This window comes from Nicotiana sylvestris, chromosome 5, assembly GCF_000393655.2.
Source record: "Nicotiana sylvestris chromosome 5, ASM39365v2, whole genome shotgun sequence".
Classification (NCBI taxonomy): Eukaryota; Viridiplantae; Streptophyta; class Magnoliopsida; order Solanales; family Solanaceae; genus Nicotiana; species Nicotiana sylvestris.
In genome coordinates this window covers 97,145,337-97,164,703 of record NC_091061.1, presented here as the reverse complement: position 1 = coordinate 97,164,703, position 19,367 = coordinate 97,145,337, and the positions used below count along the sequence as shown (strand labels likewise).

Below are 19,367 nucleotides of genomic sequence, written 5' to 3'. Positions count from 1 at the left end.
TTTTGGAGTTAGAGCACTATGTAATATCCTTAGCTTGTGATTCATGAGTTTCCGGATTTTGGGAGATATATATATATATATTGGATTTGAGAGTTATATTTTGTATGCCGAGCGGCACTTTTAAAACGCTGTTTTATTACATTATTTCTGTTTTAAATTGTATTCTTTCGCAAATTGGTTTATCTTTCGCGTTTTAGGCTTACCTAGTCGTAGAGACTAGGTGCCGTCACGATGGTTCACGGAGGGCGAACCGGGACCATGACATGCAAATAAAGAGAAAAGAGGAATAAGACAAGGACATGATCCCTGCATGTTCTCTGACAGAAGTATAAGTCAACTATACAACTAGAAAGCAAATGCAGAAAGTACCTGCCTACAACTGTATCCGCAACATTGTAGCAGACAGTACAACAGTCACTTTCTATTGGGAAGAGGCATGCACCAACCATGAACTGACATCGTCCTTGGGATGTCTTTGGTAGTATAACAACATGATGGAAGACACAATATATTTACTTAAGCATTTAGTGATATTCTCTCAAGCATTAAAGAGTTGATCCAACATTAAAGTCACAAGTGTGTTAAGAACAAGAAGACAACTCCACTAAGGATTAGTTCCACAATGAGTCTATGTGCATCCGTAGTTGAGTTGTAATCTTGTTATTTGTTCTTCTTTGTAACTCCTATCTTGTTTTCTTAAAACCTGTGTTTTAAGAAACCCAAACTCATAAACCTTTTGAGTTTATGTTGTAACTAGAGTTAGTCATAAGTTAAAGTCTTTGTAATTAGTGTGTGACAAAGTGGCTTGTAGTAAGTGTATCACAAGTTAGTTGAGTTGAAGTCTTTGTAATAGAGTCATTACAAAGTGGCTTGTAATAGTGTGATTGCAAGTTAGTGAAGTTGAAAACCTACAAGTGTAGGTCGTGGTTTTTGTCCCCTTGAGTGGGATTTTTTCACGTAAAAATCTCGTGTCTCATTTACTTACTGTTTCATTAGTCTTTTCAGTAAAAACTCATATAGGACCAGGTACTCTATAGTGTGGTGGATCCATATAAACTAACATAAAGAGAGATTGGTTGATTTGTATGAAAGACAGAATGACTTCAAAAAAATTTGAAATTGGGAGGAAAATTGTGATTGTAGGAGGCTAATTAAGCTGATAGATGGGGATGGAAGATACAGTTACAAATTAATTCCTATATTTAAGAGATCTTTCTTTTATCATATTTTGTACATAAATAGTAAATATAAATACACAATATAATTTTTAAGGAACCTAAAAAAAATTGATTAATAAGTTTCTAATATAGTATAGCTAGGTAAAAATCTCATTCAAGTTTGTCATTGAGGCTTGACCCACAATCATCTTAGACGTGGGATTTGCCTAAACCCACTTGATATTGTCCATCTTAGGTAGACCTGCATACTTTTAAGACATGTCACTAGGTTTTAAGATTTGCCTCATTAATTATATATTTAATATCTCTCATATGTTTTGCTATATGACACTTATGGAAAATAACAAATTTCAAGACACCTGTAAAAATAAAATGTATAACTAGTAATCCGACCTTAGTTGAAGGAAAACTTATGCCTTCTCCCTTTTTCATAAGCATTTGGAATTCAAAACCTCATGTCCAAATAACCTCAAGTAAGCCCAATAAGTGTAAGAAAACTACCTGCCAAGAGATCAAATCAAGTTCTTTGACGTAGAATTCAGTGCTTGCTGATGTACACTCTTTAGTCAATGCATTTGAGTTTCAAGACTTTCTACATCGCTGTTCTCAAAGTTATCGATATTTAAACTACTAACTTCACGGCGTTGCAATCTGCCTATCATTTGCACAGAACTCATTACTTCAGTGTAGTTGCTGAAGAATCATTAAAATCCTAGAGTTTACAATTTGCAAGTAATACTAGAACTTAACATGTGAAAGAATAAAAGAGAGGATTAGCAATATGATTAGACTTTGAAGTAAGAAAGATTAAAAACAGTGGGATTAAGTAGTTTAAGATCCTTGAGCAGCTGGCGCTGTCCAATATGATTTCACTGCAAACAGAAGCTTCTCCCTTTCGAGTGGCCCATCTTCATGATCAATAATTTGACTATCCCAGTTCAGCCCATCCGCTATCCTCTTCACTTTGATCAATATGTCTACGTCGTCTCGGATAATTACACTTCCTTCTGGCCTTAATATTCTATCCAATTCTAGCATAATATCTTCCATTTCACATCTGCTACACAGTCACCAGTATATATAATCAGAAAGTAAGTCTCAAAGAAGGTAACCTTTTGGATTGCACTGCTTAATTCAAGCATCTAGTAACAGAATTTACCTGTTTTCGTACAGAGTAAATACTGAATCAGCATGAATGAGATCATATGTTCGTGGGTATGTAGACATAGCCTCACACCTATAATAAAGTTTGCGGTTAATCACAACAGCAAAGCATTACTGTTAGTGGCAGATCCAGAATTTAAACGTTACGGATTCTAAATTGAGAATGTGTACTGAAATGTACATCTAACTTTGTCTATACTAGTATTTTGCAATATATATATATCTAGGATACGACCCCAAATCATTGCGTTCTGCCAAACCAGCGAACTTATTGTTGGATCCGCCACTATTTACTGCTATGGGAAGGGGGAGGGGTGGGGGGGGAAGAAAGTGAAGGAGGCATAGTAATTACCAGCTTTGGTATGTTCCAATTAACCCTCTTTCATAAATGACACCAAGTGTATTGACCTTAGCTTCAGCAGGAGCTATATTCATCACCCAAACAGGATCATCGACCAAGTTGGCAGCAAAGCCACCTAGGAATGCATTCATATCTAAGATATTTCTGTATTGCCCTGGTTGGCCGAGCTGGTTATTCACTGACTTGTAATACGAAACCCTTCTTTTCCATAGCTGTGAATCCTTCTGGAAATCTTCTTCCGTGACCCCATTTACCGTTCCCCTGCTTATCCGCGGTGGTATTGCGTGTAATCTTTTAGGCCACTTTTCCAATTGTCCACCAGCCACCTCTTGTTCATTTGAAACTTCTGGTAAGGGAGTTAAACAAGTTTCAATTTTTGTATACCTGAAAACATCAGATCGACACGAATTCGTCAATGCTAAGATTATAGGATAATACAACTGTGACAATAATAAGTCAGAAGGCAAAACAAACCAGGCTTTATCAGGATCTTGAGCAGGGCAGATTGGTGGATTTTTTACTCTCCTTCGGAATTCCGTGCACTTAACATGATTGTATGGCTTCTGCCATATAGCAATATCATCCTTTTCGACAAACTTTTTCCAGCAGAGTCGTTTAGCTACCTGCTCAATTTTATTTTGTTCAGCATTTAGGTCCTCCCGTGTTCTTGCCCAGCCTTTCCAGTATTTTCTCCAGCGGATCGGAGGGCCAGAGAGTATCCAAAATCCACCAGGTCTTAGGACTCTATCGACTTCAATCAAATATGTACCATCATACTCGCCCCACGGAATGAGACAACGAGAGCAATGTGCCATATCAAAAGCTCTAGATGGATAGGGAAGCCTCTTGGAGGCAATAACTCCGATCAGAGCGGGTACTCCTCGCTCAAGTGCAAATTGAACCTGTGCTTCATGTGAATCCCTGGGTGCAAATGATATGGCTATGATATTTCGTGACAATAGGTAAGCTCCCCAACTCGCTACCTGCATATATTTTAGCAGCTTCTTGAGAAAAAAACTTATAAATTAGACAGGCTTAGGCTTTTAATGTAAATGTTCAAGTAAACGAGAATTGATATTGAGATGTGAGGCAGATGAGGCAGAATGAAAACTTGGAGATCTAACCCCAAGGATTTCATTAATTAATTAAAAATTTAAGAGACTTGATTGTGTTTAGGTTTCAATTTAATGCCTTGCTAATACGAGTTATTGATAACTTTGTACTTGTCCATTGAAGACCCAATTGAGAACATATATATGATCTTGTTCAACGTCCTTATAACTGGTTAATTCAACAAATTAACTTTCTATTATAAAAAAAAGTTTTTTTTTCAGAAAAAGGAAAGATTCTTTACGTAATAGAGTAGTAACAAAAGATCTGTTGTTAGCAGAAAGATTCACATCGAAAAACGAGACGTCGTGCATGGAGTTGCCAGGTGTAGAATGAAGGAGTTCAGTTCGGGGAAAAAAGCTGTTTTGATTCTCCTGGACATAATAATGCTTTTGTCCTGATTCTGAGTACCTCGCATACTAGCCTATTTCTGATCCAATTTAATATTATTCCTTCAGACAATCCGACTTCCTATAGTCCCTAGATCACTCTTTCTTCGCATTAATAGATTTCATTCATCATCACAGCTTAATCTGATTTGTCCTCTCACCAGTTATCACTAAAATCGAATATGACACACGGAAAGAAAAATCAAGATAAATAACACCTGTGTTTTTGCTGATTTATAATTACTTTCATTCCGATTTATGTGGCACAATTTGATTCGACACCGAATTTATGAAAAGACAAAAAGACATTCAAGACGTTATGTGCTGTCACTTGTGACCTTAAACATACTTTATTATTTATGTGACTATAACATTCTTTTGAAACATAAAAGTGTCTCATTCTTATTGTGAATGAACTAATCCTAAAAAAAATAGTACTCCCTGCGTTCCAACTGATATGAACTTGTTTGATTGGGCACGAAATTTAAGAAAAAAAAGAAATTTTTTAGAATTTGTGATTGTGGTTATAAATGCTTCTCAGTAAAGATAGAGTTGAAATTGTTTCTAAATTTAGAAAGCGATCATTCTTTGTGGAACAGATAAAAAAAATATAGGTTCATATAAACTGGAACCGAAGGAGTATACAATGGAGGTATCACTTAATTATCATAATTAATTGACATCTAAATTCTGACTACCTTTTTTCTACGGAGGAAATGGGCGTATAATTTTTAATTATAGAAAAGATCAACAAGTGAATTACCATAAAAGGAAGTATCAAGATTCAGGGAGAGAAAGGACATTCCAAGTAAAAGACCCATAACAAGGAAAACAGAAATATTTTACTCAAGCATTCAATGCCCATTGCCCACTCCGAAAATATGGAAACAAGAAAATCGATATATACCAGGAAAAAAAATCTGTAATTAGCATCAGCAACAATTAAGAAGAGTAAAAATTGATCAAACGAACAGAGAGAGAAAATTACCCCACAGCCAGTATCAATGGCGGTTCTAATGGAACCATCATTAAGATTAATCAACTTGCCAATATCATCAATATATGCATCCGCACCATTAGGGAACATAGTCCCACCACCAGGAAATCTAAACCTGTCCCCTTCATATCTAATCCAGTTTTGAACAGCTTTTTCAACTGTCAGTTCTTTGTGTGGTACATTAGCATACCATGCAAGATCTCTACTAATTGGCCATTTAAATGGATTCTTGTAACCATATGGTGCAGGTATACGGCATTTTAAAAGCTCATTCTTTTCTGGGCAATGCCTTTCTCTGTATATCAATCTGTTTCTGTTGAATTTCAATGATCTTTCAGGGTCTTCACATGGGGTGTACTCACTGTACTTTATGTCACAAGGAGGGTAAATTTTGATTGAATCATCAGGTGTAACAGCTCCGCCGTCGTCGGTGGAGTGGTGGGTGGTGAAGTCTAGTTTTTGGGTGGATTTTGAAGAAGTAGGGGAATTGGTGGAGGTATTTTTAGAAGGGAAACAGGGGATGGTAGTGTGGACAATATTGGAAGTGGTGATGACACTGTTACTGCCTCTATTTTGCCATAAACCAGTGAAGTAAAAAGCAGAACAGAGAAAAGTGACGGCAACTAAAGAGTAAAGATTGGGTCTTTTCAAAAGGAAAGGAGAATGGTAGGTAGCTGCTGTGTGTTTGGAGGTTGGAGTATAATAAGGGGTTGGGTTAGAACCCGCCATGAAAGAGGAGAGTTTTGCGCAAATGCTATGGCTCTCCCCTACTCTGTTTAAAGGGTAAGTTTTGATTGGTGAGGTGTTTATAGAAGAAAGGGGTGTGTTTGTGGGTTTGGATGAAAACTAGGTGAGTGATCAAGTTGGGCACTGGGGAAGGTGATTGGAGTAGTTCACTATGGGCATGGTTAATAGAATATTACTAGTGTAAGTAAATTACTAGTTGGACATGTGATGTAAGAAGGTGTTAGTTTTACTATATGCATAGTTACTAGAATATTAGTACTATATTGTTAAGAATTTAAATTACATACATCAACGATGAAAGATATTTTATATGATTAAGTCACTTTTAACATATTATAACATTTTACTTATCATTTATAGAATATAAAAAATTAATTATTTTTTTAAAAAAATTACTTGCAATTACCTTTTAGGTGACACGATGATTTTAAAAAAACTTTACACTATAGATGCATAAAACTTAAACTATGTTGTTAGTAATGGCTAAGTGTGAGGAGAAGACCATTTATGGTTTGGGGATCCAAAACGGTATTGTAATAATGAGAAAGGAAGATGAAGGGAAATGTAACAGTATTGACGATATAAAAAATTATTATAAATAACGTTGAGGATTTATGATAAGAATTAATTGGTAAATTATAAGATAATTATAAGTAAATTATTGTGATAAATATTAATTGATAATTTGATAAAAATACTATATAACTAGTATGTTCTTACATGTTAAATTATATTGATTGCATAGAAGTATTTGTACTTTAGCATATATAATTTAAATCCGAATAATAAATGCCAATGTCACAGGAGTAGGGGATGGAGTTATTACATTATCTTAGTTCTAAATTTGGCTGCAATTGGCTCCACATAATGTGTATTAATGAAATCAGACTTAATAGAAATATTGGCAATGCCGTTAGGGGATTTTGAAGGTGTTTGGGGGCGGTGTTGACTCATGCGGCCTTATAGATCCTCGTTTGGGTAAAGTGAGATACTCTTTTTTGTAAGTATTGGCAGATCTGCTCCTATATTAAAGTGACACTCTGACAGCATGAAATATGAAGAAAAGAATAGGAATCTAAGTAAGAAAAAGTTTTACTCTTCTCTCTGTAAAATATGGTTCAACACTCATTAACAGCTTGCTAACACTTATTGGGTTTAATTTTCATATATGTGGACAGCTTAGTGTTTTTACACTGAAATTACTTAATATGCCACTATATTACATGCAGTTGTTTGATAGTAAGTATGTATTCATAAATTCGAAATTAGAAAGAATGCTGTTGTGCTCTTTTGTATGAGATGGTTCATACTCATTTACAGCTAGCTAACACTAAACACTTATTGGGTATCCATGTAGACAATATAATTTACTACTTTTATGCTCAAGTTAATTAAAAGTCCGCCATATGTTAATGTAGTTTCTTATAGTAATAAGTATGGATCAATAACTAGGATAATAATAAAAGTATACAAGATTTAATTCTAAATCGAAGTTTTTTATTACATAATATTAATATAATCTATAGCCGTTGAATGCTTATATGTGACATTTAAACAAAATAAAAAGAAACACTTAAATATATACTTAAGTTAAATTATTCTCGTCGAACAAAGTGAATATAATCCATTCAGATCGTTCCTAACTATGATAATGAACAATATATATATATATATATATATATATATATTCTATTATGTATTTTAAAAATTCGATTTCACCAAAGAATCTGTAAGGTACAAGGCCTAATGAATTTTGAAAGGAGTCAATCAAATACTATAGTTTAAAACAAGAGGAATTAATGGAGAATGGAGCCGTACCATCAAACGTGAAGGCAACGGAGGCATAGAACGGAGTTATTCAAAATCCCAACAAAAAGAGGCACAAGTTTAGAGTGTTGCTACGGATTTCCATACGTCCAAACGTAATTACTATTCAAGTTTAATTAGAGTGTTTCTAGGATAGGATTGTCCTTATTTTACTTATTAATCCCCCGCAATTTATTTGGCATGTACTTTCGCTTAATGAAAAATAATTTAATCGACTTTTTGAGCTCAGTCGAATTTATTTATTACATTATTTTAATTAAAATTTATGTACTTAAAATATACACTAAAGAACTTTTCATATGAAAATGGCAAAAGATACATGCATCTTAAAACGTAAATCAAAATTCATTTTATTTTAAATAAAACTATTTAGAATAGAGGAACCATACATTCCGAATTTACTTTACACAAATTAAGGTTAACGCATAGGAGTTAATTTGGACAATTTGCAATACTATTTTTGCAGAGAATGTTGAAATAAACGCGACTTAAAATGATTAAATAACTAGTGAATGGGAATAAAACGAAAAACGATAATACGTCTGTTATCTGTTTTTCAAAACTATAAAACATAAGAAAGAAGAATAGTTTATAGATTCTAAAACGAGCAAATTTGTTTTAAAAAAGGCATCCTTAATGAATTTATTTGAAACCTTAATTAACCAATTAATTTCCGTGGCGAAAATGGCAGTACTAGTCATTATTTGAGGGGGTTTTGGGGGGGGGGGGGGGTTGGGGTTCAGGACGAAATTAGTGTATACGATGAAGTTCGAGGTCAATTAGTGATTCATTGCTCTGTCTTCTTGTGATTTCGGGTTCAGTACTAAGTTATTTAATTCGTCAAATTGCATGTAGAAAATTAATAAAGGCTTAATTACAAGGCAATACTATTACTCAGGAGTCAGGTCCATTTTACTTATCATGATTATTAAGAAATATTTACTCCAAATTGCTTGTAATTTTAGATAATCTAGAAAGAAGTAATACATTGAAAGTAGTAATAACTTGAGATAAAAGAATAATTAATGTTTAGAAAATTAGCCATGGCAAGTAAAATGAATCGGAGTGAGTAGTTGTTTACCTCGAAAATACGAGTAAAAACTAAATTTAATTTGTGGTTTTAAAAATATGTGATCTAGTTCAATACTAATTAATAATCAAGAAGTATAACGTATAAATGAAAGAAATGAGTGAATCAAACCAGTGTTGCTAGGCAGTATCAACCTCGAGCCAATGTGACCTCGAGATGGATCAAGAACAATAAAGCAGAAATAATAAAGCTAAATGACAATTCTGATGAACAATGAGGAGTAAGAGAGTATATTCTTTGCCAATGATTAGATGATGTTTACAAATGATTGGGGTCCCCGGGAATCCTAAATAAGGTACACTTCTATTTACAGTAAAGAATCTTATTGGGACAGTTGTCTAACCGCCTAGTACGGATTCATACAATTTTATTCCAGGATTTGCGCCATGACCTTGGGGACGTGGCAGGAATCTTGCTCATTCTGTTACAAATCCGTAACGGTATTATCTCGGGGTTGAACATACTCGGCTTCGACACTCATCGCACACTTCGATCATCGGACATTGCACTCTGTCTTCGAGCTCGATTCTGATCTATCGAGCACGAAATTGACCTTACCTGAATTCGGGCTTAAGACGTCCCTCGAGCCCGAGAAATCGGGCATACTTGATTTTGACCGTATACAGTAGTATAGTACTAATGTAACTTTAACTCCAATTTAATTTCAACGCTAATCGAGTCAGATTAGTCGTAAATAGCTTTATCCAGGTTTATGAATGTACCTTCCCAAGCCGTCTTGCTTTTTCCAAATTTTTTGTAATCTCAGTAAAAAAAAAAAAGAAGAAGAAGAAGAAGCTTTTTGCATTGTAAAGTTGGCATGCCTATCTTTTAACTATGTGCGTGGCTGCATGTAATACTCCTACATATTTACATTTGGAAACGTGCTTTGTGGGCATTATTTATTATTTTGTTTGGCTGAAATTGAGGAGCATGTCGCTATATGTCATCCTTGTATCGGCTACGCTAGTTGCAAAAAATTCAAAATCTGGCTTTGGATCTAAATACAAAATACTTGGGGACCGCAAGATTTTTTTTTTCTACACATTTTTAATTTAAGTCCTTTATATTGAAACCATCACTTGTTGGAAAACCATCGTTGCTTATTTTCTAACAACCAATGAGGTATATTTATATCTTAAGACAAAATACAAACAAGGATAATCTGCATTTTGAGCATGTACATGTCTTTTCACAATATATTTATCATAAATTCTCCGTAGCTCAAATGATATACATCTTGTTTGGGCTTCGTGTGGCTCCCAAACGCATACACAAGTATATGTGCTTGACAAATAATATAAGATTGTAAGTCCAAATATCGTACACATAGGGAATTGTGATTAACTATTTACTAAATTAAACTAAGACAATTAATCTATTCAAGCGATTTTTAAAGTATGAATATTTAACTAAAACTAATCTAGAGTAACAAACTAAGAAACTAAAGAAACAAGTCGGCAAGCTTAAATACGAATTCAATAGGAGAAAATATTCCTGAGCTATGGCTTAGCTAACAACCCCGTTGAGTCTTCCACTTAAATTGTCTAATTAATTTATCTGATTTATTGATTGACAGAGTTAATATTAATCAGAGTATTCTTCTGAAGTACTACTCGCTTATTCAAGCTAATTTAACGTCTATATTCTTATGATATTAGGATTAACAAGAACGCATTAATAATTCCTGTATAATAACCAATCAAGGCAATTAGATATATCCCTATCCTAACCGCAAATTTGTTCCCGATACTCAGGTTCAAGATCTCGCTCTACTAAATCTTATATGCAATCTAGAATTCCTCTCTCGAGTTCAATCCTAGATTCGTAAATAATATTTAATTGATGATCAAACAATTAAATAATTTAGCGCAAGATTGAATAAATAAACCAATATGATAAATTAGTAAGAACCATTCAAGCTTCAAACTACAACGTTCATCTAGCACCCACAACTCTAGAGCTAATGAACTATAAAGTTAAAGGAAGAGAAGAGAAGAAACACTAGTAGAAAGGCTCTTCCAAGCGTGGTGTGTGTTCCTTCACGTGAATTCTCCTTCCTAGTATGGCAGATCCCCTCCAAATTAGGTTTAGACTTCTTTTTATATGAGTTGGGGGTGTGTAGGACCGAAATAACCTTGTCCCGAGCGAAATAGAAAAAATTTCGTCACCCAGCGCCTAGGGTAGTGTTGGCCGCTCGCCCTAGCGCTGGAAAATTTGTTTCTTCTGAAAGTTGCGACACAGGTAGAGCTGGGCTGCCCTGGGCGTGGTCGCTACGCTGTCTGGATTTCTTCTTTTGCTCTCTTGTTGTTTCGATTCATGCACTTTCATTCCATATTGCTTTCGGGTGACTCCTATACATAAAAATACCACAAATTAGAATAAACGATTACATTTCATATCCAAATTCCACAAAATACGAGTAAAATGTGAGGCAATATGCATATAAATATACACACTTTAAGCCGAATAACAATACCCCACACTTAAACTCTTGCTCGCCCTCGAGCAATGAAAATATAAACTACACCCCAACAACGTACATCTCAGCTAGGGAGGAGCAATTCAATTTTTCGACTATATACTCTATCTTTGACTATGGTCGCTACCGACAATCAAGCATGAACATACGAATTTCACATTCTTAACATTTTAAAAATGCTCAAGTATAAACATTTCAATTTAACCAATTCAAACAACTTATCTATAACCACCCTACCTTAAGAGCCGACTCGTTACCACTAAGCACCCTCAACTCGCGCACTCACCCAATAAGATAAGTTAATAATATTACCAATTCGTCATGAGATCATATGCCCTCAACAATAAACAAAAGAGTGAATATAAAAATGGTACATACATTCAAATATATCTTTGAACATAAATTAAGGACATCACACAATTGAACAAAATTTATTCACTTTCACAAAGAAATTCATGTGCGTCCCGTGGTCTTACCATAAGCTTGCTCATAGTGTACATCTCTATTAATCTAAGCTAGCCAAATCTAGAAACAAGTAGGACTTTATGGTTTGTACAGCAGGCTAAGGTACAGGTAGGATACGTTTAGGAATAATGACTAACCCTCCTAAGCACTTTAATACACTACACTCAAGAATCGAGCATATATTCTTCTCAATCAATTCACTTGTTGTAAGCACGTGATTTTTGCTTCACGGACGATCACTCCCAAAGAAAATAAAAATAGGGACAAATGACTTCGCTGTACAATTTTTCGATTTTTCCGTGACATGTGTTGTTTGTGGGTCTATCCATTTCGCATTTAATCATTATCAAACAAAATACAAAAAAAATATGTGTCATTAAAAGAAAATGCAAAAAATATATATGTGCATCGTCCGTTCTAGGTTGTGATTTAACTTACTTAAACATTTTAATTTGGTGTGATAATTATGTTGAAGTGCTACATTGTTGTTGTTTTAATTTCATTTGTTTTATTATTTATTTGTTATTTTTTTATTTTTTAAAATTAGAAAACAAAAAGAAAAGAGTTGAAAATCGGTTTGGGCCCAAAAATGAAACAAAAAACAGGCCCAAACCAAGCACTCAAGTCCAGTCCAAATCAGGCCTGCCCAGGCTCATCCCAAAACGGCGTCGTATAAGGCATCTGATCTGAGCCATTCAACCACACTAATCCAATGGTCCACCTCAGCACCCGTAACCCGACCTGTTTAGCCGGTCCAACCCAACCCACCACTTAAACCCAAACGACCCCGTTTTAATATCAAACGACCGCGTCTCACCCTTCACCATCAGATCCAAGCCATTGAGATCATCTGATCTAACGGCTCAGATCCAATCCCCTACTCCGTATATAAACCCTCTATCACACCCCACGCCCCCTATCCGAACCCCCCCTTCACTCGCCTCCTTCCCCAAGCTTTGAACCCCCAAATCCTAGTAGCCGCCCTGATATCCCATTCACCAGAACCCGGCGGCACGAACGCCGGTGACCACCCCCTTCACACCCCTGAAACATCCAACCACCCTGAGCACGAATCCACTAACCGTGTACCTCGAATCACCTCCCATCGTCTCGAATCTGGATTTGAAGATTCGAGACAAAACTCGATCTATACCAAACCTCACCATCTTCATACCAGACACTCCCCTGACCCCCCTCGTGACCAAACCAGGTGTGGTTTGGTCCGAATCTACCCACAACTTCTAAAAACCAGATCTGAAAATCCAGACCCTAGAACATATGAACCTGGGAAATCCGGCCGGTCTTGACAGGGGTTTGAGGTCTAATAGACCTTAATCAAGGTGTTCTCATGTGAGAACACCCTGATTAAAGTTTGTTCGGCCTCAAGGGTTCAAAGTTGAGTCAGATTTGGGTCATTTTGATTTCAAACTTTTTCGGTAAGTTTTCCTTTCTCTTTGTTTTAGTTCTAATTAAGTTGTCAGCATGTTTCGTTGTGTTTGTTTGTTATTTTGGTATTTTTCATTCGAATTTCTTCCATCTCTGTCAAAGGCTTTTTTTATTTGGTAAGTTGATTTTCTATGTGTTCTGAATGTATTCTGTGGTATACATAATCGTCAATTAATTATTCGTCAAATAAGTTAATTCATATAGGCTCCCAGTAATTGAACAAAAGTTGTCTGATGCCCTTTAGGTCCCTGTATGTATTTGTTTATATGAACGACTGATTGTTACCTGTTATAATTAGTATAGTCGACTCGATAAACATCGTCGATTAGTTCTCTATAACTAATGGATCAAATGAGCTAATAATTTCACATGACTAAATGAACCATGTTACTGACTGAATGCCCGACATTGTTTGAAATGGGTTTGTTTGCATTACAAAATGACTGAAAGGTTCAACCCATGGGCAGTTCTGGATTGGAACCTTTAGAAATTCAAAATACCCTGATGCTACAATGGGTTGGGGCAGTAATAATCAGAGTTTAACAGGGGTAGTCTGGGGTTTGAAAAGAACAAAAAAAACTTAGTTTAAATGAGCTGACAAGTAGGGTACTAATTTAGGATTAAACTAATGCCAATAGGGAACAAGACACAAGAGTATGGGGTTTAAAATGAATACTTAAATGAGCCCATAACTCTTGATTAAAGAATGAGCCAGGCGTGGGGAACAAATGGCTGGCATCAAAAAGATGCTTAGGCATGGGATTTAATAGGTATGGGCAGTCTGCAAATTGGCAGAATCCGGGCAGCTGAACTGCACTGGTTGTTTGGCTTATAAATAGGCCATTCCAGAACTTAAAAGGGGCTAGAAAAAATTTAGTCTTAGGAGAGGTCCTGTGAGTTGAAGAAAACTGAAAATATAAGGAAATTTCCAGAAACACTGTAACCAAACACTGTCTGAAAACTACAGAAGAATTCATATTGGTCAAGCTGTCTTGGCCAAGTTCTGTTTGTATGCCCTGGTGGAGCTGCTTGTGATTGTCGAACTGCTGGTGTTGCTGCATTGAATACTCTGTTATTTCTGTTGCTTCACTACTCTTTTCTGGGATTGTTTGTTTGGGGCTCGACCATCTGTTGGTTTTCTTTGTTCTTGAAACTGTTGCTGTTTATCTGTGGACTGTGGAGAACATTTGTGGTTGTTGGTTTGCTGCTGTGTTGTTTTTGTTTGGTTGTTGCTGCTGTTGCTTGTTGCATACTACTCAACTGATTACTCTCCTTCTTCCTTTCCTTTCCTTACCAGGTACACGATTAATACCACCAATGTAACTTGAAAGTTTGAGCATGAATGCCAAAGAGAAGACCTGCAGATTGTTTTTTATATATACATGGACTGTTGTATTAAATGTCATGTAGTATATAATAGTTACATTTTCGTTTGGGCAATAGAAGTAGCCTGCATGCTTAGTATATCAATGTAGGTTAGTGAATGCTAGTTCATATATGTATGCTGTTAGATGAAAATATTCCCATTGCAATAAGTTTTATCTTAGACTTAGTTTGATTGAGTAGTATATTCTCTAATGTAGGCCAAGTATGAATACTATCCACTACTAGTTAAGTTCTTTCCCTTCTGTCAAATTGTCGCATATAAATTAATAAACTCAATTTTAGAACAAAAAACCAGTTCAGGGCCTCAACCTCATGAAGGTCGAGCCCAGATCGAAACAGACCAAGCAGGCCCGTATCGGGTAAACAGTGGCCCAAGTATGGCCCATCTCGCATGAGTTGGGTTTGGGCCCATAATGTTCGATTAGTTGTCCATGGGCGTAATCACGTTTTTTATTATTCTGTAAAAGCATTTTGAATCCTGCTATAAATAAGCCTGCAAACATGTAATTAACTAGGGCTATCTACTGCTTTCAATTAGTAGAGACAAACGCGACAAGAAACGTAGTTGCTATAGGATATCCTTTTAAAATAAGGACGAGATGAGCCTTGACAAAAATAAAGAAAAAAGACGCACAAGTTGCGGGGCCCTCGTTAAATGTATATATATATATTGAAGCACTCAGTCCCTAAGGTGGGTCGTTTAGCAAATCTCACGACCTCCCGGAATAATAACGCGATAGCCTCTTTAAGCGCGTATTTAATAATTTCACCTTCTTAAATTCGGGTGCGCATTTATGTGACCCAAATCCAATTCTCGGCGGATTCGAAATGTATTTCTAATCACGGGCACATAGATTGTGACGTGGCTCGAGATGCATGTCCATGACGTCGCAAATTCCTTTTAAAAATAGAACGAGACGAGCCTCGACAAACAAAAATGTATAAGCTGCGGGGCCCTCTGAATGCATATATATTAAAATACGTAGAATTCGGGACAGGCCGCTTAGTAAATTTTACGTCCTTCCCCAAAATAACAATACGTTTAGTCGTTTTAGGCACGTATTTAATAATTGTATCTTCCTAAACTCGGGTGCACATTTATGTGACCCAAATCCAAATCTCAACGGAGTCAAAGTGTGTCGACGATCACGGGTACATTGATTGTAACGCGGTCAGAGATACATCTTCACAACGTTGCAATTCTTGATAAAAAACAGTAAATGATAAAAGCGGTTAAAAGTTAAATTTTGCACATAAGTTCACACTTGTATAAAATCAGATAATCAAGCCGAATATAACAGTTGAGCGACCGTGCTAGAACCACGGAACTCGGGAATGCCTAACACCTTCTCCCGGGTTAACAGAGTTCCTTATCCGGATTTCTGGTACGCAGACTGTAATATGGAGTCATTCTTTTCCTCGATTCGGGATTAAAATTGGTGACTTGGGACACCCTAAATCTCCCAAGTGACGACTCTGAAATAATTAAACCAATCCCGTTTCGATTGTCCTTTAATTGGAAAAAACTCCCTTGCACCCCCGCGGGTGCGGAAAAAGGAGGTGTGACAGCTCTGGCGACTCTGCTGGGGATCAACACCCAGAACCACTGGTTTAGGGTTAAGAATTCGAGCTTAGAATAATTGTTATTATTTGGCTTTATTTATTATCTGATTTTTACATGTTTGAGCCTAATGTGCTAAATGCTGCTTTTACCGCTTTGATATTATTTGAACTGTATATAAATTGTGCCGAAACCTTTCTCTTCTTACCTCCGGGGATGTGCTTACTGGTTGAGACTCCCTATTCTGTTAGTGTCATACCCTGAATAAAAGAGGCTCGGAAAGTTTCTAAGCCGGCTGGCCTTTTGGTTCCCGGAAAGGAGCTCCTTCCTCAGCTCGAGTTGTCCGCTCGGGTACACTGTCTAGAACACCGACCCAGGTTTTTGAACATAGAATAACGTGACTTCATGCCGGATCCCTAGTAGGAACGCTTATTTGCATCACGTTGCATTTGACTCAGGGGACTCAACACAGGGGTTGGGTCCGTCTAGGACTAGCGACCTAATATGAAAAGGCCATCCTGATGCATCCTATTTGTTTTCCGTGCATTTATTTTCGTACCCGCATGCTGACCGGTGTTTGAATATTATGAATTTTGTAAAATTGAAAAAAGGGGAAATAACGGTTAAGGAATTGATTGTTTATTTTTGAAAAAAAACCAATACCCAAATACTGTCAAAACTCTGCCGAAATTTTGAGAAAATGAAAAAAAAAACGTCTTATTAGTTTGTTTTATTAAAAGCAAAGGAAAAATAGAAAAATCGTTGTTCTGGTTTGTTTTTCAGAAAAATATAGAAATATATAGTTTGTCTTGTTATAAAAATAAAAATTAAAAAAAAGAGTCTTATTTTAAAATGGTTTTTTTTATGAAAATTCAAAAAATAATAATAATAAAAAGAGTCTTTCATTATTTGTCACAAATATATATATATATATATATATATATATATATATATATATATATATATATATATATCCAAAATTTTTATTTCCAAAAAATATATATGTCTTTATTTGTTGCAAAAATATTTGTCTTGCCAAAAAGCTTAGAAAAGTTTTTAGACTCCCAATTTTCAAAAAAAAAAATCCAAAAATATTTTCCATTATTAACTTCTTTAGAAAGTCCTTTAATTATTATTATATTTGTTTTTTTTAAAAAATTGTGTATAATAAGAAGAAAAAATCCGAAAATATTTTGATTCTTCTTTCAAAATTGAAAAGAAAATTCAAAATTCAAAAAAAAACATTTTAGAAGCATTTCTTTTATTAAAGGTAAAATTCCAAAAAATATATTCTTCTTTTCTTTAGAATAAAAAATGCAAATGAAAATTCAAAAAATATATCTTAGAAGTGTTTTTTTTAAAAAGAAAATCAATCAAAAAAAAATATACTTCTTTTCTTCTTTTAAAGTAGTTCTTTCACAAATTCAGAAAAAAAGTTAGTTCATCTACTTATTCTTGATTACCCGAACTACGCGGGTTTGATTCTCACCGGATGTGAGATACATAGGCAACCCTCATCGGATCCAACCCCACCTTTTGCTAAAAAGCCAAAAACAAATAAAAAAAAACAAAAAAAAACATGTCAAAGATTTTTAATTTTGTCGTAAATAAGTCTAGCGATGTAACTTCCCCATTTTTACAGAAAAAATAGCAAAAACAAATATGTCAAATTTTAATTGTCATAAAGAAGTCGGGTGCCGCTGTTTTATCAAGACATAGCCGAATGTTCCCGAAAGGGACGCCGGAAGGCTGACTTTGCATAAACAGCCACCTTTGGGTCATTTTTAAGACTTGGTCCAGTCGACCCACATAGCCTTAAAAATCTTCGTCCCCGAGGCATTGAAAGGCCGTGTTTGCAATGTTGAATTTTCTATTTTTGAAAAATGATAAAAGAGTCATAAACAAGTCCGGGTGATGCCGCTTATGTCAAAAATGGCCAAATGTTCCCGAAAGGAACTCCGGAAGGCTGCCTTGGTACAGACGGCCACCTCGTTTTTTCTCACACAACCTTAAAAATCTTCGTTCATGAAGTGCTGAGAGGTCGTGTTCAGAAATCCTTTTGAGAAAAATCGCATATATTTTTGTTTTTATCAGAATAAGTTTCGTTTGTTAAAATCTTATTAATAAATGTGCAGAATGAGCACGACTCCAAATGAACCCTTTTCAATCATGAATAAAATCCTCCTCCAATTGCGGCACTGGTGGAATGATTTAGGCAAAGAAGGGCATGACGAAATCAAGAAGTATTTGAAAGGCCTTACGAGTTTGTTGGATATCAGGCCACGGGGAGATATCATAAGGGCACTAGTCCCCCACTGGGATCCTGCGCACAATGTCTTCCATTTCTCGGACTTTGAACTTACCCCAACTTTAGAAGAAATAGCAGGGTATATCGGCAGCGCTGAGACTCCTTTGAGGCACAAATATCTGATTGCTCCAAGAGCTGTAGCAATACACCGGTTTCTGGACTCCTTAAAGATAGTCAGAACAATTCATAACCCTGACTTGGCAAAAGGTTTTTGCAGCATGAGTTTCATATATCAAAGATATGGTCACATAGGAGGATTCGACAAGCCAGAAAACCAGTTGTGCAGCAAAAGTAATCGTCAAAAGTGGGAAGAACATAGACGGATTGCTTTCATGATAACTTTCTTAGGACTCTTAGTATTCCCAAGAAAAGACGGGAATATTGACATAAAGATAGCAGGGGTCGTCAGTACGTTGCTCACACAGAGAGATAGTACGTTGGCGCCCATGATAGTATCTGATATGTTCCGGGCTCTCACGTCTTGCAAAGCCGGAGGAAGCTTTTTCGAGGGTTGCAATTTGTTGTTGCAAATGTGGATGACCGAACACCTATGTCACCGAGCCCAGTTTCTGAGCCATGGATCCGCTGAAAAGACCTACATAGAGGAGTTCTATACCAGAGTTAATGATACCTACCTACCGGAAGGAGTCACAGCATGGACCTCATATTTCCGTACCCTCGACGCCAGTCAAATACAGTGGGCGCTAGGATGGTTACCGATCGACGAAGTCATATACATGCCAGCAGCCAGGCCCCATTTTCTCTTAATGGGACTTAAGAGCATTCAACCATACGCGCCGCATCGGGTTTTAAGGCAACTTGGGAGGTGTCAGATAGTGCCGAAAGACGAGGATCTAAG

General features: G+C 36.0%; 1 protein-coding gene across 2 annotated transcripts; it reads right to left on the bottom strand.

The window, feature by feature from the left end:
• Window positions 1-1,690: 1,690 nt before the first annotated feature.
• On the bottom strand, window positions 1,691-6,021 carry LOC104247624 (probable methyltransferase PMT15). 2 transcript variants are annotated; one of them, XM_009803686.2, is made up of 5 exons: window positions 5,191-6,021; window positions 3,178-3,686; window positions 2,695-3,087; window positions 2,338-2,415; window positions 1,691-2,238 (listed from the first exon to the last, which is right to left on the bottom strand). In XM_009803686.2, exons 1-5 carry the CDS (start codon window positions 5,926-5,928, stop codon window positions 2,010-2,012), a joined length of 1,947 nt encoding a protein of 648 aa, XP_009801988.1. In that variant the 5' UTR covers window positions 5,929-6,021; the 3' UTR covers window positions 1,691-2,009. The 2 variants fall into 2 exon arrangements, with proteins under 2 accessions (XP_009801988.1, XP_009801989.1); XM_009803687.2 differs by having other exon boundaries at window positions 1,873-2,235; window positions 5,191-6,006.
• Window positions 6,022-19,367: the final 13,346 nt, after the last annotated feature.

What these genes read in the sequence shown, in the direction of transcription:
- LOC104247624 (XM_009803686.2), bottom strand. Translation starts at nt 5,928, where the DNA reads ATGGCGGGTTCTAACCCAACCCCTTATTATACTCCAACCTCCAAACAC. An exon ending in CAAGATCCTGATAAAGCCTG is followed by an intron (nt 3,088 to 3,177) that starts GTTTGTTTTGCC and finishes TGATGTTTTCAG; the next exon opens with GTATACAAAAATTGAAACTT. An exon ending in ATTGGAACATACCAAAGCTG is followed by an intron (nt 2,416 to 2,694) that starts GTAATTACTATG and finishes ACTTTATTATAG; the next exon opens with GTGTGAGGCTATGTCTACAT.